General features: G+C 36.4%; 2 protein-coding genes and 1 long non-coding RNA gene across 9 annotated transcripts; 2 read left to right on the forward strand and 1 right to left on the reverse strand.

Annotated features, from left to right (window-relative positions):
* Window positions 1-1,077: 1,077 nt before the first annotated feature.
* On the reverse strand, window positions 1,078-5,101 carry LOC105056857 (pentatricopeptide repeat-containing protein At4g39952, mitochondrial). 6 transcript variants are annotated; one of them, XM_073247793.1, is made up of 4 exons: window positions 2,557-5,101; window positions 1,631-1,814; window positions 1,337-1,522; window positions 1,078-1,238 (listed from the first exon to the last, which is right to left on the reverse strand). In XM_073247793.1, exon 1 carries the CDS (start codon window positions 5,035-5,037, stop codon window positions 2,662-2,664), a length of 2,376 nt encoding a protein of 791 aa, XP_073103894.1. In that variant the 5' UTR covers window positions 5,038-5,101; the 3' UTR covers window positions 1,078-1,238; window positions 1,337-1,522; window positions 1,631-1,814; window positions 2,557-2,661. The 6 variants fall into 6 exon arrangements, with proteins under 6 accessions (XP_073103894.1, XP_019709915.1, XP_019709914.1 ...); XM_019854356.3 differs by having other exon boundaries at window positions 1,631-1,817; XM_019854355.3 differs by having other exon boundaries at window positions 2,551-5,101.
* Window positions 5,102-10,968: 5,867 nt separating this feature from the next.
* On the forward strand, window positions 10,969-12,483 carry LOC140853215 (uncharacterized). Its single transcript, XR_012136200.1, has 5 exons — window positions 10,969-11,121; window positions 11,556-11,621; window positions 11,761-11,828; window positions 11,918-12,119; window positions 12,351-12,483. It is a non-coding gene; the product is annotated as an uncharacterized lncRNA (long non-coding RNA).
* A 3,209-nt stretch (window positions 12,484-15,692) lies between these two features.
* Window positions 15,693-27,367, forward strand: LOC105056822 (DIS3-like exonuclease 2). Of its 2 annotated transcripts, XM_010939150.4 has the most exons (7): window positions 15,693-16,122; window positions 16,216-16,553; window positions 16,663-16,716; window positions 16,841-16,909; window positions 18,262-20,508; window positions 26,250-26,321; window positions 26,398-27,367. In XM_010939150.4, exons 1-7 carry the CDS (start codon window positions 16,002-16,004, stop codon window positions 26,788-26,790), a joined length of 3,294 nt encoding a protein of 1,097 aa, XP_010937452.1. In that variant the 5' UTR covers window positions 15,693-16,001; the 3' UTR covers window positions 26,791-27,367. The 2 variants fall into 2 exon arrangements, with proteins under 2 accessions (XP_010937452.1, XP_029123862.1); XM_029268029.2 differs by lacking the exons at window positions 15,693-16,122; window positions 16,216-16,553; window positions 16,663-16,716; window positions 16,841-16,909 and adding an exon at window positions 17,180-17,298 and having other exon boundaries at window positions 26,398-26,983.
* The last annotated feature ends 50 nt before the right edge of the window (window positions 27,368-27,417 follow it).

Consider the following 27,417-nt stretch of genomic DNA (forward strand, 5'->3'; position numbering starts at 1 on the left):
ATTTTATAAAAAATAAAAATTTTAATTTTGATAAAAATAAAAATTATCATTTAAAATTAATATCTCCATTTCAAATTATGTTTTAAAAAAAATATCTGAAAAAAATTGGTGTAAAAAAAATTAAAAATATCATTAAAAATTTTTAAAAATAAAAATTATAATTCTAAAATTTAAAAAAATAAAAATTTTAATTTTAATTCAAATAAAAATTATCATTTCAAAATACAATCTCCTGAGAAGGTCCAAACGACCACAGGCACCACGATATCCTTGTGGGACTTAGTCCTTTTTTAGATTTGTACTTAGTATTTTTGAAAGTTTTATTGTACTATTTTTTTGTATACTTATATTTTTATTCTATTTAATATGACTTATTGTTAATTTTATTTTATATTATTTAATTTTAAGTGATCAGATATTATGCTTTGTGGATATGATTACACATACTCTAATATGTCTCAGAACATTAGGAGAGAAAAAGTTATGCTAAAAGGATTATAGAAATTATAATGTAAATAATAATAGTATATTGGATAAAATTATGAATAATTTTATGATATTGTTTTAAAAAAAATAATTTGAAAAGGAGATTGTAATTTGAAATAACAATTTTTATTTGAATTAAAATTAAAATTTTTATTTTCTTAAATTTTAAAATTATAATTTTTATTTCTTAAAATTTTTAATGATATTTTTATTTTTTTATACCAATTTTTTTCAGATATTTTTTTAAAAAGATAATTTGAAATGGAGGTACTAATTTTAAATTGATAATTTTTATTTTTACCAAAATTAAAATTTTTATTTTTTTATAAATTTAATTTTTTTTATTTTTTATTTTTTTTGAAGAGAAAAAAATGCTAAAAAATATGATGTTTTTAAAAATATCATTTGGAATGGCGTTTTTAAAAATGTATTTTTTTTTTTTTTTTTTTTACGTGACCTACGTGAAAAATATGGAGTGACGTGGTCACGATAAAATGTCATTCCAAATGATATTTTACCGATTTTACATCATTCTCGTAAATAAATTAAAAATAAAATTATTTAGATAAATAAAAAAAATTATATTAATAAAAATAAAAAAAAAAGTCGAAGATCATAACTAGCTATAGGTTCCACAAAGCTGAGAGGCTGCACCAACGTGATGCTCGTGAAGATGTCATGTCCATCTAAGTCTTGGCTTTGGCATCAACTGATAGGACCAGTCCCTGGTTGTTGCCTTGGATTAACATTTCCTGTGAATACATTAAGAATTAAAGGCAATAGGAACTTGAATGATAGCATCAGAAGGTATTTAACACCCATAGAGTCGGGCTCAGAAGCAGGGCCTCACCTCTCTTCCTCGATGCCTCTTTTGCAGGAAATGCTTTCTTGCCGTCTCTGTCCTTCACTCAGCCTTGTCATACATGAGTACATGAGTTGGTCTTGTGGAAGGAAGAATATATGCGTGAACTGTGGTTCATCTTATCTCCACTGCATGTCATTTTTCTTTCATTTCTTCCTCTTTATCTTTACACTTCTTTGATCGGAAAGGTGAAGAGTCTTTAGTGCAGTAAACAGAGAAAAGCAAAACACTTCAAATATTGATCTCAAAATGGTAGCAATATATATATATAAGTGGAGGTACCTGGTTTCTTGTTGTTTCCTGCATCTCTCTTTATCGTTGCTGGCTTCTCTCATTCATTACAGAGTCCCGCTGCACTGAATAATGAGGTTGCAACTTCTATCCATATACAGCTCTAAATGTAAATATAATTGACTGCTCTTCATGATGTTTTTTTGATGGCAGTGGAAAGTTGCACTTGGCTTTCCTGCTGATAAGAGAATAAAAGAAAATATTCTAGATCTAAGACCAGGAAAATTTATCGAATTATATCTTGCTCATTATTCCTTGCATAAAAGTAAAGTTCAACCACAATACAATACTCCCAAGCACCATAGTGATAATAAGATTACTATAAAAGCAACTTGACATTCTTATTGCAATTAGTTGTTTTAAGCTAGAGTTGTTTGAAAAAGCAATTACCACCCACAGTTAGGTTAAGTTAACAAAAAAATGGGTTGGCCTAGGTCTTGCTTGCTAGACACAACATGAGATAAATTTCACTCTTGGGGGTCATGATGCATCAGATCAGACCATGGCAAAATGAATTGTGCTGTTTGGAAGTTTAAAATGTCGGTATGGTTTGAACATGATCAATCAACCATGGATGTGACAGGATTCTGTGATTCAACTTGATGTCATGTTCGGTATTAGGGGTGCTTTCTACCATGACCTAAGCAAAATAGGAATACTTTGTCTAATTGCCATCCTTACCTGATCAGGACCTAATTAGATAAAAAATAATTCAAAATGTAAATACATGTCATTCATGGGTTTATGCTGCACACAGCTTCAACCAAATTCATAACAAAGTGGAAATCGAAATGAGAGTGCCGATGTAAAGCATAAAATTTTACCATGTTTATGCCAAGTAACAATTATTCAATTATCCATAATACATGGTTATATATAAAATATATGTTGATTTTCCATTCAAGACTAACCTGTACCTATGTTGATCTCAGTTCAATTGCAGATTTCTGGTTTTCATCATTTCTACAATGATGCACTGGAACTTATTCCATGCATTGGATGGGCCTTTACTTGTGAATCCCCTAACCAAGTTCCACTGCACTCCAACCGGCTCTCTTGCTTACTCCCTTATTGTTCATTGTGCCCCTCAGCTTCTCCACCTCTTCCCATCTTCCAGCACAGCTGTACATATTGGACAGCAGAATGTAGTATCCTTCATTCTCAGGGTCTGACTCCAAAGCTCTCCTTGCAATGCGCTCTCCCATCTCCACATTATTGTGCATTCTACAAGCACCAAGCAGCGCTCCCCAAATTCCACTATCAGGTTCCATTGGCATATTAAGAACCATAGCTTCAGCCTCACATAAATTCCCTGATCGGCCCAGGAGATCCACAATGCAAGCATAATGCTTCAGTGTTGGTGTAACAGAATACTTTCCCATTCCACAAAACAATTCCTTTCCCTCTTTCACTAATCCTGCATGACTGCATGTAGATAGGACTGCAAGAAATGTAACCCCATTAGGCCTCAAACTTGTCTTTTCCATTTCCCTAAAGACCTCTAATGCTTCCTTGGCATATCCATGGATGCCATATCCAGAGATCATCACATTCCAAGAAACAACATCTCTTTCAGGCATAGAATCAAATATTGCTCTTGAAATTTCAAGCTGCCCACATTTAGCATACATGTCCACCAGTGCTGTGCAAATAGATACATCAGACTCTAACCCCATTTTTTTGATGTAGTTGTGTATCCATCTTCCATGGTGGAGAACAGCCATATGCGAACAAGCTGAGAGAATACTCACTAAAGTTGCAGAATTGGGTTTCACATCTTCAAAAAGCATCCGATCAAACAGTGATAAGGCATCACTAGAATGTCCTAGCTGAGCATAAGCTGCAATCAAAGCATTCCATGTGACAACATCTCTAGTTGTGTGATCAAATATTGTCCTTGCAAGGTCAAGTTTTCCACATCTTGCATACATGCCGATGAGTGCATTAGCAACTGACACATCTTCATCAACTGCATATTTTATCATGTAGCAATGCATGGATTGGCCTAAATGCAGTGCCCCTAATTGGGAACAGGAATAAATCACAGAAACTAAGCAATTGAGATCAGAACTATAGCCTAATCTGAGAAATTGCAACTCCCTATAAAGATCCAAGCATTTAACATCCAGTCCCATCTTCCCATATCCAAAGACCATCAAATTCCATGACTCTGTATCACGTTCACCTACCACATCAAAAGCCTTCCTTGCATACTCCAATAACTCAAACTTGCAGTACATTGATTGTAGAGCATTACCAACCAAAGTATTCAATACAAAATTTCTCCTCAACATAACTCCATGAAAGGCCTTTCCTCCACTAACGTTGCCAGAATTAGCAAAACCTGTAAGCATGCAGCTAATAAAAACTCCATCAGGTTCTACCCCTGAATTCTGCAACATTTGAAACAACTCCAGACACTCAAATATGAAACCTTTCCTCGCATAAACTCCAACAATTGCAGTCCAAGAGACAACGTCTCTCTCTGATAACTCTTGAAACACAATAGTAGCTTCTTCCAAGCTTTCACACTTGGAATACATGGAAAGAAGTGATGAATTGACCGAAGGGTAGCACCCCATTCCAGCTTTCAACAAAAACCCATGCAGACACTTACCTTCTGGCAAGGCCCCTAAGTTCCCACAAGCTTGCAAACCACCTTCCATGGTCCGAGAATTAGGCCTCCCCCCTCCGTCTCCACCAACCCGATGCATCTTCTTAAGACAGACCAACCCCTCCTCAAACTCGCCATTCCTCACGCACCCAATTATAACCGCAGTCCATGCCACCACATCCCTCGCCGGCATTTCATCGAACATCCTATATGCATCGCCAATCACCCCACACTTTGAGTACATATACACTAAAGACGACCCAACAGCAGTGGACTTCCCATTAAAAAGACCGAACTTCATGGCATTGCCATGGATGGAAGAGCCGAGACCGAGGTCAAGGAGCTCAGCGGAGGCAGAGGCCACCATGGGGATGGTGAACTCGTTTGGGGAAGCGCCGGAGGAGAGCATCTGACTGTAGAAGCGGAGGGCGAGGGGGAAGTCGACATTGGAGAAGTGGGCTTGGATGATGGAGTTCCAGAGGAAGGTGTCGCCGGAGTTGGATGGGATGGCGGCAGAGAAGACACAAGCAGATAGATCGGGGCGGCAGAGTGCCGCGTAGAGGGAGATCAGCTTGGCGGCGAGGAAGGGGTTGGCAGAGTGGCCGGAGGCGACGATGACGGCGTGGCGGCGGAGAAGAGAGCGAAGGGCGGGGGTTGGGGAGGAAAGGAGGAGGCGGAGGGCGAAGAGAGAGGGAGGGGGAAAGGCGAGAGACGAAAAGCGAAGAAAGGGTGGGAGAGGCTGGAGGCTTTGGGGCGAAAATCTGGGCCTCCAAAAGAGCACCATGTAAACGTATTCAGGGCCAGTCCTCGGAGCAAAACGCACGGATTATGAATGCACCCGAGGCTCAACCGGTGGACCCCGACGATCGGTGTACATCCGTGGAGTTCCATCGACAAACCATTGTACATGGACACGCTCGTAGTGTGGAGGTTGAGATTGCGATATGCGAGTGTTCCCGTTGACATTGTTGTTGATTCGTTTGGGCTCTGTTATAATTAATCTCTTATTATATCTATTGTTAATAAAAAATAATTATAAAATAAAATTTATATCGATTAAAATTATGTTCGACGAAGATCTTCCGGACATGCTCATAGTGTGGAGGTTGAGATTGCGATATGCAAGTGTTCGCATTGACATTGTTGTTGATTTGTTTGGGCTCTGTTATGGTCAATCTCTTATTACATCCATTGCCAATAAAGAGTAGCTATAAAATAAAATTTATACTAATTAAAATTATATCTGATGAAAATCTTTCGATACTTAAGTCAATAAATTAAAAATATTTGAAATGACAGAATCTCAGTCCAGAATTATCTTATCAATACTATTCATTTATCTCTCTTTCATAAATAATTCGGATATAACTATCGAGCACGTAGTCCCGTCTTTTATAACACTAAATTATCAGATCATAATCATAGAGTTAATGGGTTGTTTTATGCCCACTAATGTTCATGACACGTAGTTGATAACCGTTTATAACGGTTAGACATGTAGGTTCCATACATTCGGACATCATGTGATTATGAAAAAATAAGTCGACTATATATCGATAATCGTAAAGATCCGAATGAAAATCGATCGGTAACTCTGATATACCGATAGTTATCAATCGAATATTAACTGAGTTATCATGATTATCTATTGATGGCTGAGAATAGCCGACTGTCGGTCGTCCAACTGATTGTGAGTCGGTATATTGTGTTTATGAGACCGACTTAGAATTAAAATCGTAGGTCGATTAAATTATCTCAACAGACTCCATAATGTCTGTGCACAGCTACATAAGGAACACAAACTACAATGGAATTAAATACCTGGTTCCTAAAAATGACTAATAAGAATATAAGAAACGTGAGTTCTCATTTAAGCATCTGTTGCAGGGTGTTGTAAGCTGTTAAGAGGCAAACATGAGTTTTGAATGTATTCTCTTTATTTTTTTAGTTTTATTTTTTTTTTTTTCATTTTGTCTCTTGGTGTCTTTCAGCTGATTTTCTGAAATGCTTATATATAAATTCTTATGTATGCTGTCTTTATAGCAGTGGATGTTTTTCCCCATCGTAGATCATGAGTTACCAGATTCTGACCTATATTTTTCCACCATGACTGTGTAATCAAAATGGTGTCTTTGTGCTTTGAGGAAAGTTGATGGGCATTTGTGTGCTGAATTGACAACCGAGGTCAGGTTTTTTATGAGCACAAACCTTACCATTGGAGTGATGAAACTCTTAATTAGGGGTGAAGTTGGCACGTTAACAAGGAAATTTATGGGACCATTGCCCACAATACCACTAGCCTTGTAATTGTAGTGGGCGCTGACAAGCTATCATCATGTTAAGTTTCTCTTCTGAGGCCGTGGCTAGCATCAGTATCATCCTTGCATAAAATAATGGCAATTGATGCCTGGAAGAGAAGAATTATAAGCCCAACATGCTCATTATTAGGGTAGCAGATGCACAAATCCTTATGGGCCGTTCTTTTACTGATGAAAGATTTGCTTGAGAATCTATATTTTTTTTATAAATATTTTTTAAATAATATTTAGATAGAAAAATAATTTAACTATATTTTTTTATATATATAAAAATGACTTCGAAATTTGTTATCCATATTCTTTTATATTATTATTATTTTTGAATAAATTAGTAAAATTTATCTATTTTTTTCGGAATATCCCTTATACTTTTTAGATTTGACTAAGTTATTAAGCATCGAATGATGAAGACATTGGAAATGAGGATGAGCATTTTAGGTATAATATTAAATACCTACTTTACTTGTTGATGGAAAAATGATTTAGCCACTCCCTAAATGAGTAAAACTTTCTTCCATTTTATGGATAAATGTTGCCCATGATAAAATAACTTATCCATCTTGAAAAGTGTGAAAATATGAATAAATTGGTCGATGAAAAAATTGATCAATTTTTTCATGGTATTTATCCACAAAAGAACGACCCTTATGTATGACTAGAGGCGTGAATCCAGCATGTGCCAATTTTATATGGATGATGGTCGTGGCTAATAGTACCACATAGTCCTACAATGATTTGAGTTCATTATATATTATATTTGAACAAAAAATATATGGGATGGACTTCTTATTTTATCATATTTTTTAATATCAAATTTAAAAAAGAAATCGAAAGTCAAAGACTTCTAGTAATGGAGTCATCAGTTCTGTGATTGAAAACAAAAGGCACGAACACTCTTGAAAAAAAATTATATGGGGCAATACAAAAAAGAAATATGATACAGGCTTCTGATTCCATCTTCATTAGTGCTCATCTTAAAGAAGGAATATAAAAGTTATAGACTCTTTTTACTAATGAAGCTATTAGTTTTATAATGAAAAGCATGATATTCTTTTTTCTCATTTTTAAATATATTTTTTATCAATATATACTACATGATCAAATAATACATACTAAATAAATTAATTATATATTTAGTAAGTCAATACATACTTTTAGATAAATTGATACATAGTTTCTAGAATATCGTAATTATTAGAACATAATATATGGTTAGATGATGTATACCAAGCAAATTAATCATCAATCAAGTTAATATACATCTCTAGATAAATTGATACATAATTTTTAGAATACGAAGTTCATCAATCCATGGTACACGATCAGATGATACACACTTAGCATTAATCATCTAGTTACTCAATACACATCTTCAAGTAAATTAATATATAGTTTCTAAAACAACATATTCATAAGTACATATTATATAATTGGATGATATATATACTTTCTCATTCGTATTGCAAGATTCTACGATGTGATCTAATACATACCTCTAGATAAAAAGTATGTTTAAGAAACTGAGCATCAATTTATGTGAAGGTATGTATGAAAAAGGTTTGCAGTATGTACTTGAAAGTCAATAAGTGTGGTACAAAGCTATGTAGTGTGTATTGATGGACATAATATTTTAGAAACTATATATAAATTTATTTGAAAATATTTATTATGCTGTCAAATGATTAATTTGCTAAATATGTATCATGTAGACGTGTACTATATATCGGTGAACTCCATATTTTGCAAACTATGTATTGAATTCTCTTGAGATGCGTATTGAATTATTTGATGATTAAGGGTGCGTTTGGTTAGCCATTCAAAAAATATTTTTTTTATTTTTAATTTTTAAAAAGTAAAAATAAAAAAATAATGTTTGATAATGCCATGAAAAGTAAAAAATCAAAAATCAAAATAATTGTTTCATATGTAAAGCAAAAATTTTTTGCTTTCCAAAACTTACTTTTTTGCTTTTTTGACTTCTGTACGTCTAAAACATCAAATCAAAAAGTAAAGAGTCCTAATCTTTTTTTGTCGTCGAGCTCTTCACCTCCCTACATCCTTCTCTCTCCTTTCCTGAATCTTTCTCCATTGTTGCTTTTTGTTTTATAGCAAACGGAGTAACCAAACATATTTTTTACTTTTTTATTTTTACTCTATAGTAAAAATCAAAAAAAATATTTTTTAAAATAAAAGATCAAAAAGTGTAATCAAATCCTAAAGGGTGCATTTGATTATATTTTTTAATTTTTAATTTTTAAAAAATATATATTTTTTAAATTTTTACTATTGAGTAAAAATAAAAAAATAAAAAATATGTTTAATTACTACGTTTGTTATAAAGCAAAAAGCAATGTTTGGGGACGGTAGATAAAGAGCTCGACGAGAGAAAATGATTCGAAAAAGAAGAGAGAAGAGGATGGGGAGGTGAAGAGTTCGACGAAGAAGAAGGGTTCGACTCTTTACTTTTTGATTTGGCATTTTAGACGTGAAGAAATAAAAAAAAATAAAAAAATAAATTTTGAAAAGTAAAATTTTTTTTTATATAAAATAATTTTTTTAATTATTTTGATTTTAATTTTTTATTTTTATAATATTATGAAATATTATTTTTTATTTTTTAAAAATTTAAAAATAAAAAAATTTTAATGATTAATCAAATGTATTTGTATGTATCACTTGAGTAGATAGTATGCATCGATAAAAGATATTTTATAAAAATGAGAAAGGATGGGAGCACCGTGCTTTTTATTTTAACTCAGGGAGCAGAAATTTTTGACTTTTTAGATTTTTTTCTCAAAGATTGGGGTCAGAGGGAACACGGTAAAACAGAATGTTCGTTCTATATTTCTTTCTCTGGTACCCGTCTCATATGATTTGTTTGTCATGAAGGCCTAGCCAGCTTTTGCAATGAAAAATCGTCTACTGGGATATCAAGCTCGATGTGGATGCTTTCCAACAAAAAATTGTCCCAGTCCATGGGCAGCCCCTTGTAACCTTCTCGCTCCCATCCAAGGTTTTAGATCCTATGAGACGGCATCGTCTCATTCCTCTCATATTTTGGAAGAAGACCCCGAAGACATAATACCAATTAGGATGATGGGATGACGACGGGACAGTCTTATCTCGGTATCCTATCCTAGTGTCCCACGGGACATCTTACCGAGACCTGAATCCTTTCTTCTACCCTTTACCCTCGTTCTCCGGATGCAAACAGGTGATTGGAGGTTTCCTCTTCTTCCGCACACAGTACGGAGTTGGTCAAAACCTAATATTTTTCTTCCATATCGCCCCCATTAACACGTTGCTATGATACGCCAGCCATGTGAAGAGCTTAACTTTTCTGGGAGGGGTGATTTCCCCAAGGTTTTGGCAAAGGTAGGGGTTTCTCCACCATGAAACGTCTCAGAAAGACTCCGTTTCCAAGCCAGCATGTCATTTTCTGAAGTCAACTCCACTGTACGAAGAAGATTTTCTAGATTTTGCTATTCATGTCTTCCTCTCATTGTCGGAGATGTGAGGCTTTCGTTGTTGCAAAGGTAGTTGTTGAGAACAAGGGACACCGAGTCCCTTTGGTTCTCACTGTGAACCCAGCAATCGTGCCAGAAGGTGAATTCTTGCCCGGATCCAATAGTAAAAGTCATGCCGGAGAAGAATCAGGTTCCCGTTTGGACGATGCCTTCCCATGAATATGATGCAAACTTTAGGTCCTTGTAAGGGACTTTGTTGGGCAGGCAATTTGAGAAGTAGAGGGAGCTGATAAGTTTTCTTCATGCAAGTGTTGTTCACGGAAGTAACGCCACCATCTTTTATTGAGAAGACAGGTTGAAGACACGAAGATTGATGAGCCACCAATGCTTTTGGCCACCAAACTAGGACCAGATCTTGATTTGTATTTGCTAGCTACAAACATTTGTCCATTGAAGTGACCATACTTGCTCTACGTTTATGATAACTACTAAATGTTCTGCCTCTTTACACATCTTTTCCACTTTGTGATACATGTTTTTGTATTGCACTTTGGTGATCATTTCTATACTCTCCTCTTTAGACTGTGTGTGCTTTCCAAGAAAGAAACTTGGTTTAAACTACTGCATCGTCTTGGGAGGAAAACGTGAGATGTAGAAATCTGCAACTGCTTGTGATTCACAAAAGTACTTCGCCTTGTTCCGAAATTTTGCTAAGATCACTGCTGGAGGTCCTTGCATTTAAAAGTCCATATCAATAACGCATTGTGAGCCTGATTTGTAAATTTATTATAATTTCATCTAGTACATACTAAATCATTTTATTTTTTTAAAATTTAACCAACTCTATATTATCACATAAAAAACTCCATTTTTGTTGTTTTTCATGTCATAACATTTTTATGTTTTTCTTTGTGACAGTTTATTTTTTGATGCTGCTGCTCGGCATTGTGTCGACATTGCGACTCATTGTCATGAATGTTGTATCTTGCAACAATGAATGGGCCATGCCACTGGAGAACATCAAGCAAAGCTGGTTGCTGAAATTTCTGCTAATGGGCTTTTCCTTGCTCAAGATGCTTTCGGGTAATGCACATGTTTTTTAGTTTCAGAAGGATTATGACTTATGACTTCAAACCTACACAATCTCTAGGATATTCTTTACATATTTTAAAATAGAAGTCATGGACAATTTACTTAAGCAGAAGTTACATAAGCAAATACACAAAACACTTGGAAAAAAGGGGAACTGTACATTTAGTTTGTTATGGATTTGTATAACGTAATATGTTATTATGTCCAGAATCTGCAGCTAGAATATTAAAGCATGTTTTCAGGTTTCTGAGGGCTCTTGCCGAGACTGCCTATAATTGCCAGTCTTTTCAAATACTTACCAGCCTATTTTAAAGAACAATGCAACTTGCCCATTACTATGTTCAAGCATGCATTATAATAGCTAATGTAATACCTCCAACAGTCAATTTTCTATAAGTTAGGATGTTCGCTTTTGATTGTGGCAGGTCGATGCTTTGACAACCAAACGAGGGAAAGATGGATGATGGGCCACTGAATGTCTCCTAAACCAGGTTGGACTGCCAGATAGTTTCCTTTCTTGTAGTTGCAATCTTCTTTCTTTCTGTATTTTCATTTCAGAAAATTGATCTGTATAATACTAAACCTCTTATCCCCATGTCCAAACCTAAGTCAATTTTTTTATGTATGCAGCTACTCATTGAGTTAGATGGTGCTGATCAGTGACAGGGTGTTTAGGTCATCGGAGGGGCTACGAACAGGTGTGATAGATCTATTCCTCTTTTATTTCTGTATGTTGTTTCTATTTGCTGGGCTTCATTTTGGGCTAAAATATTGGTATTTTATTCAGACTGGAGATCATTGACCCTGCTGTGCTTAGGCCAGGCAGCTTTGAGAAGGTTCTTTATTTTTTACTACTTAGTGCTAATGAATGTGGATTAATTCTGAAGGCACTAGCATGGAAGAAGCCTATTTCTGCTGATGTAGATCTGGTTGCTCTAGCCCATAGAGAGGCATGCAAGAATCTCACTGGGGCTGGTCTTGCTGCTTTGGTATGACTTATGGCCTATTTCTCTTTTCTACATTTATTTTGGAGGTTCTTAGTAGGTTATATTACATTTGGACTAACAAGGGCTTACTTTTAAGCAGATGTTTCTAGGCATGTTATTTGTGTCTTATTAAGTAGGAATTTCTTATTATTTTCTTGGGTCTGTGTTTGTGATTTTGTTCAATTGATCATTGCAGCAATTATATAGTTGCCTTTATTTTTCAATTTTCATCAGATGAATGAAGCCGCCTTGGAAGAGAAACAGAATTCTGTAGATCAAGGAACCGCAAGTAGTGATCCGTGGAGTATCAAGATATCACATTTTGAGCAAGCTTTGCAGAAAATCGCACTATCTGTGTCAGTGAATTAAGGTATGGAGAATATGTTGAGATATAACTAGAAATTGTTGGTTATGGCTCGATATGAAGTACAATATCAGTATAACATGCTTTCTATGTTGACATGTTTTGAAGCAATCTATGAAGCATGGTACCATGATACTGATGGAACATGATATGGTTTAACTGATGTAGCAGATCTTTATAATATGGTATAGAACCTGGTTGGGACAAGGCATGCGTTATCATTTCCTTGCAATAACGTGAACACCACAAAATTCTGAAATTAATTATCCATCATGTCCATCATTAGATGGTAAACATTGACCCCCTCATGGAAAAAAGAAAAGAAAAGAAAAAAGAAATCTTCATTAAACTATATGTCCAGGAAAAATCCTGGACATATAGTTTAATATGAAAGCCTTTTAATCAAATTTGAAAAACAATACATGTAGAAATAAGAGTTCAAGACATAGAACAACAGTATCTAATAATGGTCATGCATAGCGAGGCATGAAACCTGTTTTTCTGTTTGCACGTTCAATCGCTGTTTTGCTCTGAATACTCACATGGGGCCCAACAATGGCATGACTGAAGGGATGGTAGATGGCAGGTCATTACATATGCTACACTGCAACCGTAACTAGAGAAGAATTTTCTGATGTCTATCCCAGCAACATTTGATGCATCTCAGTATCAAATAGGGTGAAGACTTGTGACTCAAAGTTTTAGTCTGTCCTAAGGGACAACATCTGAAAATGTGATCAACGTGTGATGACAAAGCTAGTGCTTTTGCGGTGACCTTTGGATCACATAGATGCTCACATTTGTTCTGGAACCCATATTTTAGAATTGATCCCAATTTGCGATCACAGCATTCTTTCAATGATGAAATTACTTTAAGCATTTATCACATTTGAACGGCCATAGTTTCTGTTTTTCTTCTTGACAAATGGTTCAAAATGGTTACAGTTTTTCTCAGATTAGTAAATGAAATTTCTGCTGTTATTTTAAAAGAAAACAAAAAACAACAGTAGACTTGGCAATTCTAACGACACCACTGGTGGAGACATCACTTGTCTTGCTTCTTTACCCTTCATCTCACTTTATTCCATCTGAATACATTTTTTCCATCATTTTCTTTGTAGTGGAAGTTGACTTGTTAGAACGAGAAAGCATTTGCACGTTACTTTTTTTGACAATATAAATCCATTCTATTGCTAGCAAAAAGACTGGAGACTCTCCTAGATTTCACAGAATATTTGTCATTAAGTGCCATGGAAACTAATCAGATGCTTTTCTTTATCTGGGAGAAACAGGATAGAATCTACCATGAGGCCTAATCCCAAACCTTCAGAGCAGCCTGAAAATGCGATATAGAAATTGTCCTGCAGTCTCAGAACCACACGAAGCTGTCTTACAAGGACCGAGTGGTCTGTGGCAGTGTGTTTGCTTGTGTCATAGTTTTGCTAACCGTGGCACTCGGCTATTTGATTTTGTAGAAAGCTGGCAGTGGAGTTGTTTAGCATGCTAGTAAAAGTTTATTTATGGCCATTCTCGAGTATGGTCTGAAGGACCGAATGAAGGTTATGGTCTGTTTATCTGCTGAAGGTGGATTGCTTCCAATCAGGAATGAGACAAGCAATTGCAGAGCTCACAGTTTTGCCTGTTTACAGAGTTTTCAGATATAATTTTCTACAGTGGTTTACTTTTGGATACATTTTAAAGAGAGGATTTGTATGACTAATGCAATTCATCTCTGGCAATATTACTAGAACAAATGCTTTTTGTGCAAAGCTTGATTAATATCCTCTTTTTTAAAAAGGAATTTGATTTGAACACAAGTCCCATGCTTAAATAACAGCCGTTCTTTTTATTTTTATTTTTGACCTTTTTATAAAAGATGCTCGCGGGCGGTGGGCTCTACAATAGTTGTTGTGCTCCTCCAAATACCTAACACTGTCCAAATGTCGGTGAAGCTGGGATTACCTACTCCTACGGTGGGGTTACCGTCATTGTACCAACTGCATGGGATCTGGTACTAAGGCTGCATGGGAAACGTTCACACTTGCGCATTGATAGCATTGATAATTTATAGAAACACTCGTCCTATGAATTAAGAACCAATAACCAATTTCTCGCTAATATTTATATACCTAATTAATGAATCTCTTCCAAATGGGGAAAACGAAATTGTTATTTGCCTATTTCAGCTTGGATTGGACTAAATTGGGAATAAAACAAGAGTTAATTATCAATATATCAAAAATAGCATGCAATAATGGAAAATAAAAATATTATTCGATCAGAATGTTTGGTTTTCTAGATAAAATCTGCACTTAAAAAGGATGACTTTTGTATATAAACCTATACAAATTAGTTTATTATATACTTAGTCTTAAAAATTATCCATATGTGTGTGCGCATGTGTGTTTATATATTTGATTTTCTAGGCAAAATCTGTACTTAAAAAGGATGACTTTTGTATATAAACCTATGTAAATTAGTTTATTATATATTTAGTCTTAAAAATTAGCCATATGTGTGCGTGCGTGTTTATATTTATATATATATATATATATATATATATATATCAAATCATCTCATTTTTGTAACAATACTCTTTTGATTTTTAATTAACAATATCTACAGATAGCTGTCTTAAGTGTAACAAAATACTACTATCCTTTTGCATCAATACCTTTAAAAAAAAATAATATTCACATTATATTATATACAAAAGTTAATTAATTATTATTTAAATCTTGTCATAGTGATCCTATAAAATATACAAAAGTTTCATAAAATTGCTCATAGATCTTGTTGGAACCATGACATACTGAGGCATAGAAAAAGCCACGTCAGCAATTTAGAAGACATCGGCTTAAATATCTTTCAAAATTTTATTTCCTCTAAATATACTTTTGCGATATTTACTCCCAACAAGATCTTGATTCTGCCTTTAAAATTGAAACCGAAGTAAATGACACTAGAGAATCAAGACGCTTCTAAGGCCAGGCATCCTTACTCGATGACTACTTGATGGCATCACAAGCATATACTAAAAATATGCTCTTTTTTTTTTCCTCTTGGTAGATCATGTCATAATACACGCAAAGCGCTCTGAAAAGTGGGATTAGATTCGGTAGGCAGGAGGCCCAAATAACACAACACAAAGAAGTCTAAAAATAAAGCAAAGAAATAAAGCGACGGAAGCGGAGAAAAGGAGCTCCAAGCAAGAAAGGGCGAAGTCGGCGCATTAGTCTTGCCGACCAATCATGACATCCTCTCACCGCAATTAAAATCCCTATCCCTTCCCTTTCGCCAATTTTATCCTTATTCCTATTCTCCCTCTCCAAAGCCTTTATCCCTTGCCTCTCTGCTCTTCCTTCTTCTTCTCCCCTTCCGATAATTCTTTTTTTCTCGTTATCGGAAGGAGGAATACCCAGATCTAGGGTTTTCTCTTTCGTTCTCTTTATTTTCTGTTTCTTTCCCTTTATTCCCTTGCTTTGCTCTCTTCTCTTGGGGCGGAGGAATCCATCTTAGCCATGAGGGGTCCAGCGGAGCACGCGATGGCGGCGACTGCATCAGCGGAGGAGGCCGATAAGGACAAGAAAAGGCGGCGCCGCCAGAATCGGCGATCCAAGCAAATCCTTGCCGGGATGCCAGGTTACGTTTGGACTCCAGCGATTGGTTAAATTTTTACGATATTTGGATTAAAAATAAGATTTTGCTGAGGTTTTTTTTTTTTTTTTTTGATAGCGGGAGTCTGTGGCTCGATGGACTCGGTGTGCGGGCAGCCGACGGAGTGGCCGGAGAATTGGAAGGGAGGCGGCGGCAGTGGTGGTGTGAAGGGTAGGCTTCAGAAAGCGTCTGATGTTGGCTTCAGCTCCCTCCCTGCGATGCATATTAATGGTGAGGGCGATGCTGGTGCGATGACGGCTGGGTTTCTGGCAAGAGGGGAGATCTGCCGATCATGGCCCTTACCGACCTCTACTTCTCCCTCGGAGGCTCCAGTGGATGGAGTGGCTCCCAGGAATACAGCCAAGATGTATTTTTCTCCTTACTGGTCGGAGCGGGCAGTGGAAGAGGCCATAGAGGTAAACTGAGTTTTAATTGGTCTTTTAGGTTAGGAGAGAATTCAAGAAGAAGAAGAAGAAGAAGCGAGACACCGATAATGAATTTATGTGTTTTTGTGGTGGTTTGCAGAAAGGGAATGCCTTTAAAGCTACATTTCGTGTGAACGCACATAATCGCCTTGAGGTGGGGGCTTGAAATTTTGTTTGATCTTTGATCCATTAAGTGCTTTTCTTTTATATTCTTGTTGGTTTTTTCTTGTTTCAAGAAAGTGGGCCTAAATGAGTATCCTGGTTTTCAAATGTTGCAGGCTTACTGTACTATAGTTGGTGTACCAGTGGATGTTCTTATTAATGGAGTTGCTGCTCAGAATAGAGCGGTGAGTGATATCTTTAGGAGTTCTGAGCTGCCTTATGCGCCTTTCACTTTGGTTAAATGTCAATATTAGGAAATAGGAAAATAAAAATTTTCAGATTTGTTGATGGGATGTATGGATCACAATACACATGCACACATATCTGATTTTAGTTGACATAAATGAGTCGAAATACGGCCATATAATGAAACAAATATTTGCAGTTCATTTATAGATGCATGAATATATCCCTGACACCAGAAGAATTAATTTGTTCCAGCCCTTGATGTTAAATTAATAATTCTGTTTAGCCTTCTCTCAGCTTAATTGCTCATATAGTTCCATGGTTTGATGGCAAGATAAATGTGAGCGGTGGAGCATCAATAATCCCTTGCTGTTAGAATCAGTTATATGTGAGTATTTGTTATTGGGATGGTTCAGTTGCATGTATGCAGATATTCAGTTACGTATTGAGACTTTATTTGCACTTGGACATGGATTACGATAAAAAACAAACTTTGTTTATTCCTTTTTGTATCCAAACAGCTCCAGAATCTTTTTTGGATATATAATTTATGTATTTATTTGACCGTATGACTATGGACATAGAAGCAGGTCGATGATATTGAACCTGCATATCTGTATATAGCACATAAATTATTGATTTCTTGCATAGAATGAACTTTATGCCATTCATGGTGGTCAGTATTGTTACTTGATTGCTGAGAAGTTTTGAAAAGTGTGAAATAGCATTACACTTGTTAGTTCAGTAGTATATGTAGGTTGTCATTATTATACCTTTTTGTATCTGTTCTTTCTCTGTTAGATGAATGCTATGTAGAACTATTGTCAATTGCTAGTTTTACTAGAACATCAGACAGGCAAATTATTGATGGTCCATTTGTTCAATTAGGAGGAGCAATTACCAAATTTTAGCTTATTGGAATTATGTTCAGTCCTTAAAACTATCTGTTGGACTTGTTATTACTGAATTTTTAATAAATGGCCTTGTGGTTATCCAACTTATGTTTTGCACTCACTCTGGATCTTTATTTTCACCAGGGCCTTGTGTTGCTGAGATTTTCTGTATTGGATTGCTAGCATCTATCATTTAAAATAGTATCATTACCATTGGCAGGGAGTTAAAATTTTGGAGTCATTTTGATTAGAAATTCCATAATTTGTTTTCTGAAGTGGCATTTGCTCTTTTTATTTGTTTGTGAAGATTAATGCTAGTATCACATATGATAGCATATTGAGTTGGTGCTGCACCATGTATAAGTATGCGCATTCAATACAGGAACAGATTAGGTACTACATTTTCCTGATGTTTTATGGAAATTTTTTTATTTGACAAAACCTGCTTGGTTTTGTAGATTGAAGGTGATATTGTTGCTGTCATGTTGGATCCTGTAACATCCTGGACCAGGTTGAAAGGATCAAATGTGCCCAGCAATCCTACTCTGGCAGAGGATTCTAATGTGGTGTCTGAAGTCCGAGAAGTGGTTGGCAATAAATGTGCAGGGAAAGAAGAGGTGGATGCCAGCTGCTGTTGCCAGACTTACAATAATGGCTTGTCTAGGTACCAATTCAATGAGAATGTAGGTACTAGTGAAGTAGCTCAGGGTACCACTGGAAATGGACATGGGTCCTCTGATAGGAAGTGTATTAATGCCGTAGAAAGTTTACATGCACAGACTTTTGAGCAGGGAGAAGCTGCAAGGGCTTTAGAGAGGATACGTGCTATGATAAACTCTTACCCATCAAAACGGCCTACTGGGAGAGTCTTATCTATCATCAGAATGTCTCCTCGCCGTGGAACAATAATTGGCTTTCTTACTTGTAAAAAGTGGCTTCCTGAAGGGGAAGGATATGGAAATCTGGTTAATGGACAAGTTTCAAAGAAAAACAAGAACCTTGTGTCCTTATCTGATGAGGATTACATACAACTGACACCTACTGATCCCAAATTCCCAAAGATGCTAGTTGCTGTTGGTAGCCTACCGGATGCTGTAAGGGAAAGGCTGAAAAATGGTGATGGAACAGTTGACAAAGAATTAGTTGCTGCGCAAATAGATGAGTGGAATGAGGAAAGTCTTTGTCCTCAAGCTCGTGTTTTACATATTCTGGGACGAGGCGGTGAAATTGAACCACAAATTGGAGCCATTTTGTTTGAAAATGCAATTTGTGCAGCAAATTTTTCGCCTGAATCACTGGCTTGCCTTCCAGATGTAACATGGAAAATTCCTGTGAAAGAGTTTGAAACTAGACATGATCTCAGAAATATTTGTACTTTTACAATCGATCCATCTTCTGCAATTGATCTGGATGATGCTTTATCTGTAGAAAAAAAATCTGATGGCATATTTCGTGTTGGTGTTCACATTGCAGATGTCTCATACTTTGTTCTTCCAGACACAGCATTAGATACTGAAGCTCAAATTCGATCTACCAGTGTTTATATTTTACAGCACAAGCTGCCAATGCTGCCTCCAAAACTTTCTGAAGAAGTGGGGTCGCTTATTCCAGGGGCAGATAGACTTGCCTTCTCAATTATTTGGGATATTGATTGCTTTGGAAACATCAGGGATCGTTGGATTGGCCGATCCATTATCCAATCATGCTGCAAGCTGTCGTATGATGTTGCTCAAGATATTATTGATGGATCATTTGATGAAGATCAATTTAGTCTATTAGGAAGTTTGGGTCCTCAGTTGCATGGCCAATTTAAATGGAACGATGTATTTGAATCCCTTAGAAGCCTGCATGAGATCTCTAAGAAGCTGAGAGACATTAGATTTAAAGGTGGAGCCCTTTGGCTCGAAACTGCTAAGCTTGTTTTCTTGTTTGATGAGTGTGGAACTCCTTATGATAGCTTTCTTAATGAGAGGAAGGAGTCATGTTCCCTTGTTGAGGAATTTATGCTTTTGGCAAATAGGTCTGTTGCTGAAGTCATATCCAGGGCTTTCCCTGATTGTGCCTTGCTGCGCAGGCATCCTGAACCAAATTTACGAAAGCTTAAAGAGTTTGAAGCATTTTGTAGCAAGCATGGTTTCGAGTTGGACACTTCATCCTCTGGTCAACTTCACCTTTCACTGTCCAAAATAAGGGAGAAGCTAAAGAATGATCCTGTGTTGTTCGATATTCTTATTTCATATGCTTCAAGGCCGATGCAGTCAGCAGCATACTTCTGCACTGGGGATCTGAGAGGCAGGGAAAATGATTGGGCTCATTATGCACTGTCATTTCCCTTGTACACGCATTTTACTTCACCTCTGCGAAGGTATCCTGATATAATTGTGCACCGGACATTGTCTGCTATACTTGATGCTGAAGATAATTATTTAAAGAAAAAACAGAGTTTGCTTGGAGCATATAAAGGTGAAGCATCAGGCAGTGAAATTGCAACTAGGTGTTTTACTGGCCTTTATTTTGATAAAGATGCTGCTGAATCTGAAGAAGGTAGCCAAATATTATCAGCTGCTGCTTTGAAATTTAAAGTTCCTGGAACTGAAGTACTTGCAGAAGTTGCTGCATATTGTAATGAAAGAAAACTAGCTAGCAGGCATGCTGAGGAAGCTGGAGAGAAGGTCTATCTTTGGGCCCTGTTAAAGAAGAAAAAGGTATTTAATCTGTTACAACTGTTGTGTCATATCCATCATCTGTTTCTTGTTCCATTATATCTTAATACTTGATGAAGAGAATGTGTCATCTGTTATGCTACATCTAAGCTGCTATTATCTCATAAACTTTTGTTCCTTTTTCTGGTAGTGCATCCAATTACTTATCATAACACTTTAAGTGACAAAAAGTGTAGGAATCCTGTTCGGCTGTTTTCTGTCTTATCGTTTTCACCCTACAATTCTTTAGTTTCTTTTGTATGCTGCAATTGCTTTCATTATAGATAATCAAGTTATAAGAAAACATGTGAGCAAGGTCTGTTGGTCCATATTATCAAGTTCTGGAGTTGTGGACATTTAATTTGCTACGAATATGGCTTTCTGTTATGCAATGAGTTTAGTTGGTAGAAAAGAGTTTCATTTTAATTATTTATTTTGCTACATAGGGTAAATCTTCTTTATTTCTTTCTTGCTGGTGTCAGATTCAAATTCTCCCTTCTAATCATCACTCACTCGGCAGTAATTGCATGTTCATCTCTTAGAAAAAAAAAAGGATTTTGCCTTGCCTTCTCTTTTTGCTCTCTTTGTGTCTGCCCTTATTGCATAAAAAGCTGGGATCTTTTGGCTGACAACTGGTACAAATTCAGTGTTAATCTGATTAATGATCAGACCTGGATTTGAGTTTCAATGTTATAGTTGTTACAAGGTTGGATTTAGATTTTACATTTATTCGTACTGAAGCTGAATAGTAACAGCCTTTCGAGGATTTAGGTATTGTTTTTGATGTTGATTTTTCAGTTTGTGGTCATAATTTTTGAAACCCTATCCTTTCTGGGAAACTTGACAAATTCGTTGAGTGCATTGGTTTGAAAGCATTGGTTTTTACCTCTTAGATGGTTGAGTTCTGTAGGAGCAGTTGAGCTGGCTTGCTTTTTCTTGTTTCATCTGTAACTTGATTTGAGGATGTTGGATGCTAACCTTGTATCTGATCTCACCTGCTTTGGAGCTCCTGTCCAGTTTTTTGAATGTTAAAACATGGTTGAAAGAAACCATAATTCATGTGATGTCTTTATCGATGGATGATATTGTTTTCCCCCTCATGTTTCTGAATCAATCTACAGCATCTATTTTGGTTGTTGCGTCTGTTTCTATCTTTCATGTCTTCTAGTTCAAGGATTGAATGATTTTGTTGCACAATTCTTTGAATCCTAGCTCTGTGGGAGCGATTTTGGGCAGGTGGGTTTCTTTTGACTGAAGTGATTGGACGTGATTGCTGCTTATCTAGAGATCTAATAATAGCAGAACACCCTTGCTCTTTCATATTGTTGGAAGATTTGGGTCCATGTTAGTGGGAATCATTGTCGGTAGAGTAGAATTGCATCCTATTGTTAGTCTCTTTCTGGCTTTCATTTTTGCAAATGGATTGTGTAAATGACACCCAATTTGGATATTGCAAAGGGATTGTGTAAATGACACCCAATTTGGATATTGCAAAGGGATGACAAGATTATTCTTGGTTGGTTTGTTGGATTTTATCACAAGACATCACCATTAAGCCTTTAAAATCATGATGTTTCTTACAACTTTCTCAAGTAGGGATAATGCTATCATCGTTGACCGGGCGATTCCTATTCAATGGAAAGAAAAGCCCATCAGATGAATTTCACAAGTTTTTCAGAGCAATTATCTTCTTTTTTTTGATCGGAAGGGCATAGTCAAATCTCTTCTTCTCCTTCTACCAAAAGCCGACTTTGCCTCAAGCTCATAGCAGTCAAAGAGTGAAATGAAGACACAGTCAGCAGTCGTCATCCGAGAAGCTATGGGAATGAGAATGTTGACGATGAAGCTGGTCAATCAGTGCCAGAGCAAGGAAAAGGTCAAGTGTAGGGAGGGGGACGATAAGCCCATAGAGTACGTCGCAATAAAGGAAATCAATGAGACAGTTTGCTCTTACTGCTTGTGCGTTGTAGCACCAACTAGAAAGTAGTCCTAGTTCCCCCGTGAAACTATAGGTCTAGGGTGGGATTTGTTCCGTGACAGTCTAATTGGAAAGTCCATTTTCCACTATCGATTTTGATGGTTGGGGTACCCAATTGTAGACATCATCCTAATGCTACCAGGTGCCTGACTAGGGAAATTTGTTTTTAATTCATGTGATTGAGGTGTTAATATTTGGACGAATTTCTTAGAAATTGGTAATTCATCAGGGAAAGATTTAAAAATAAGCTAGAAAATATTGGTTGCTATTTTATATATTTAAGAGTTCTAAAAGTCGAAAGTTTCAAACATAGAATGAATTTCTTAGAAATTGGTAATTCATAGAGGCTGGAAGATTGAAAAGGAGCTAGCAAACACCAATTTCTATTTTATATATTTAAGATTTTTGAATGTCAAAATTTCAAATCCTGAATGGAAAGAAAACCTTGTTAGGAAGAATGAGACCTCTTTCTGGGTCAGATCATGTACTTTTGTGTTTTCATAATGAAAGATTGATGATTGATTACAACTTGATGCTTAATATTAAGAATTGGTCTTATTGATGAATGGAATCAAAATAAGGGTAATAAGTTGGTTTGACTTGAGCTGAGATTCATGGAATTTTTCTAAGTTGGCTAGTTGAAGTTGGGTAAGGATGGTTGAGTTTTTGTAGAAAAGATATCTGGAGGGTACATAGATGGGTTGCATTTGTCATGGAAGTGGGTGCTTTTGGTCGAAAATGATTTTCTTCAGTCACATTTTGTCCCCTTTTTTTTTCCATTTTTTTTTTAATTAAGGTTGATTCAGTGCAAACTTCTCAAGGAGTACAATCAAGCTTCTCTTCATTGCTTCAACTGCAGCCCGTATTATCTTTTTTTTGAGGATCCTATTAATGGAGCGAGGGATTTTATGTTAGTTAATATTTTTAACAAGTTTCCCTTAGTGGTCCACCCTCTTAATTTGTTGATGACTGGTATGAGAGATTCTGTGTGTGTGCACGCGTGTGTGTCCTCTTTGTTTTTTTTTTTTTTTAGGTTGGGGTTGGTTTTTTTGTGGGGGGGGGGGGGGGGGGTAGGGTTATTTATTTCAAATAACAAGCTTCAGTGTGTGGAAAACTATGATGTTTTTTGTGGATTTGAGCTTCCTTTAGTCTATCTTCTAGAATGCCAAGGGATGCGGTTTATCATTTCATAATTTTAAAATTTCCCGAGGGTCAAAGATTTAATGAAAAACCAATAACAACAATTAAAAAAAAAAAAAAAGCTTTTGTGTGTGTCTGTGTCTGTGTTAAAAATGCAGACTGCTCCAATAGCTAGACACGTTTTGAAGGTAGATATATGCAATACTATGACAATTATGTCCTGTTGTCTGATGTGTATTCCAAGTTGCACTTTTGATAGCCATTTACTAGTTGAATTTTTCTAGAGAAAATTATTTAAGTTGCTTTGGGAGCTGGTTATTGAGCATGGATGTTAGAGAGGTACACAGTGCTCTGGAACTGAAATAATATGGCTAAGGAAAGACGAGGAAGAAAGGAACAAAAGGGAATCTTGCAAGTGTTTAAAACCAAGGTCATTAATATGTGCTTCTCAGTGATTATCTCGTACATTATTCTTCTTATTTTTCTTGTAGTCATTCTTGGTAGATTTCATTTGTAGTTTCTTTTTTCTTTTTCTTTTACAATATCATCGTGACTAAGGAAAAGGGTAATGCTTTATAAGGTGCAAAAGCGCATTTTAAGGTCTGCTAGTCATACCTATATGTGTGGATGAGATTCTTGATACCTACGTTCCTAGATTGTAACATCTGATATGACTCATCTTGCTCAACTGAACCAAACCTTCTATGATGATCTGTCTAATAATGTGTTGTTAGACCCTATTGGTTCCTTGGAATTGACAGCAAGGCTTTTTGACACCTCGACTGTAATAGCGTTTTAGCATGTATTTTAGGATCCTGAGCACTCCTCTTTTACAAAGAAAATAAGCTAGAGCTTTGCTTGCCAGCTTCAGTTGATAGTCATGATTTTACCAATTCCTCCGTTGTAATTCCTTCAAAATCCTGCATTTTGGTAGAAGAGGATGAGTACACAATGGCTAATGGTACATCAAATGAAGTCAAATATCATTGTCCACGATTCTTTGATTTCGTGTCACAAGTCCAATATGACATGGTTGACATGCTTTGAGCAATCTGAGAGACTGACCTTTCACTTCTTTTATCAGCTTGTATGGATGAGATTCTTGATACCTACGTTCCTAGTTGTAACATCTGATATGACTCATCTTGCTCAACTGAACCAAACCTTCTATGACAATCTGTCCAATAATGTGTTGTTAGACCCCATTGGTTCCTTGGAATTGACAGCAAGGCTCTTTGACACCTTGACTGTAATAGCATTTTAGCATGTATTTTAGGATCCTGAGCACTCCTCTTTTACAAAGAAAATAAGCTAGAGCCTTGCTTGCCAGCTTCAGTTGATAGTCATGATTTTATCAATTCCTCCATTGTATCAAAATCCTGCATTTTGGTAGAAGAGGATGAGTACACAATGGGTAGTGGTACATCAAATGAAGTCAAATATCATTGTCCACGATTCTTTGATTCATATCCACCAGTCCAATATGACATGGTTGACATGCTTTGAGCAATCTGAGAGACTGACCTTTCACTTCTCTTATCAGCTTGTATGGATGAGATTCTTGATACCTACGTTCCTAGATTGTAACATCTGATATGACTCATCTTGCTCACCTGAACAAAACCTTCTATGACAATCTGTCTAATAATGTGTTGTTAGACCCCATTGGTTCCTTGGAATTGACAGCAAGGCTCTTTGACACCTTGACTGTAATAGCATTTTAGCATGTATTTTAGCATCCTGAGCACTCCTCTTTTACAAAGCTAGAGCTTTGCTTGCCAGCTTCAGTTGATAGTCATGATTTTATCAATTCCTCCATTGTAATTCCATCAAAATCCTGCATTTTGGTGGAAGAGGATGAGTACACAATGGGTAGTGGTACATCAAATGAAGTCAAATATCGGTGTCCATGATTCTTTGATTTGATATCAGAAGTCCAATATGACATGGTTGACATGCTTTGAGCAATCTGAGAGACTGACGTTTCACTTCTCTTATCAGCTTGTACCTTTTTCACCGAGTAGCATATAACTAGTATCTTTGCACTATTGTAGATTTTGGACTTTTTTAAAGATCAGCCCAAATCATCTATTGGATAATTTCTCTTTTGCATCAAGATGGTCCTATGTTTTTTCTAACCTGCAAACCTACATAGGTCGTCATGTTTTTCAACTCCAGCTTAATTGCTTCAGCTACATCTCTTTTCTCCTGAAAATTGAGAATAGGATAGCATAAAAATGAGCAGCTACTCTGTCATATCGGTGTACATTGTTAAACTTTTCCCCCCCCCTCTGCGGAATTCTTGCTTGATCATAGGGTTTCATCATTAAAAGGTATTCCTTCAACAGCATACCTAAGGCATATAGTTGATGTTGTGGTTTAGCTGTAGTTGTTAGGTCTCATTGAAAAAAGGTATAGTTTGTTGCAGCCTTATATCTGTGTTCTGAGAAGCGAACTAAGTAATAATTTTAACTTTTATGGTCTGTTGGCATGACTTAATCATTGTCATATTATATTGGAGATGACTACTCTGTGGAGTTGATCTGCAGCTGAATTTATTTCACTTCTTATGAGCATCAATTCTTGATCTTTTGCAACTCTTTTTGCTTTTATTGGTCATTTGCAGGTCCTAGTTTCTGAAGCCAGGGTTTTGGGATTGGGACCAAGGTTCTTGTCAGTTTACATTCCCAAGCTAGCTGTAAGTACAACATTCGAAAATTTATTTCTGGTGTTTCTTTTATCAATCTGATTGCTATGTGCTGTTCCTTGTATAGATTGAGCGGCGGATATATTATGATGAAGTTGAAGGCTTGACTGTTGAGTGGTTCGAGACTACTTGCACATTGGTGCTGGATATACTTAGGAATAAACCCTTTCAGAGAAGGGGTAGCCCTGGGAAATTCCATGGAATCGAAGATGTAGCATTGGTGTTGAATCCATCAGAGCTAGTCGTGCCTGAGATGGCGAAGAAAGCAGCAGAAGTAGGATATGATACTGCAAGTTTAACATTTTCAAGCCTTGCAGATAATGGTGAAATCTATCCAACCGTTTTTCCTCTGGTACTTCGGCACTTGTCTGCTGTCCCAGTAGCTCTCCATGCAATTGGAGGTGATGATGGTCCGTTAGACATTCGGGTAAGATTGTATGCATGTTCATACTTCTGGTAAGTTGGTCACAATTGTTAGGGGTGCTGCAGGCAAGAGGGATATGAGCAGTTGAGATGGTATCATTTCCTTGATCAAATGATCCAAGTAAAAGCAAGGAAAATGGGACTCCAAGTTCTGCAGGATTCCATGAATAAAGTGGGTGTGCTCCATATAGATGTCATGGTCGTGTACAGGGCAGTTGAAAGTGAAGAAATACCTCTGCTTTAACTGGCTATCTGTCAATATCCGACTTTAGAAGAAAGCCTCTCTTTTTGGGGGGAGGTTCGAGTGTGGATTTGGGTGGTTATGGGCTTAGGTTTGCCTCAGGGCTTAAGTAGCTTGACCTTTTATACCAAGCTGCTTATTGGGAGATTGGATTTGCCTGAGTATTTTTTTTTCTCAGCAGGCATATTTCAACCTGGATGTCCCTGGTCTCCACCCATTTCTGTATACCGAGTGTGAAGGATCTCAAAGCCTGTCTGTGTTTTTTTAATGGTGGGCTTTATCTCTTTAGCATTTCTGATTATTCCATGTTTTGTTGAATACTTGTTGAATGTTTGTTGATTGAGTTTTCCTTTCTGTTTTTTTTATGCAATTATATAGCTTGGCAAAGTGGACCATTCTCCCCCCTAAAATTGTGTTTGAGAC

This window comes from Elaeis guineensis, chromosome 13 (assembly GCF_000442705.2).
Source record: "Elaeis guineensis isolate ETL-2024a chromosome 13, EG11, whole genome shotgun sequence".
In the NCBI taxonomy this organism is placed as follows: Eukaryota; Viridiplantae; Streptophyta; class Magnoliopsida; order Arecales; family Arecaceae; genus Elaeis; species Elaeis guineensis.

Coding starts and splice junctions, on each gene's coding strand:
- LOC105056822 (XM_010939150.4), top strand. CDS start 16,002: ATGAGGGGTCCAGCGGAGCACGCGATGGCGGCGACTGCATCAGCGGAG. Junction 16,554..16,662: donor CAGTGGAAGAGGCCATAGAG/GTAAACTGAGTT, acceptor GGTGGTTTGCAG/AAAGGGAATGCCTTTAAAGC. Junction 26,322..26,397: donor TTTACATTCCCAAGCTAGCT/GTAAGTACAACA, acceptor TTCCTTGTATAG/ATTGAGCGGCGGATATATTA.
- LOC105056857 (XM_073247793.1), bottom strand. CDS start 5,037: ATGGTGCTCTTTTGGAGGCCCAGATTTTCGCCCCAAAGCCTCCAGCCT.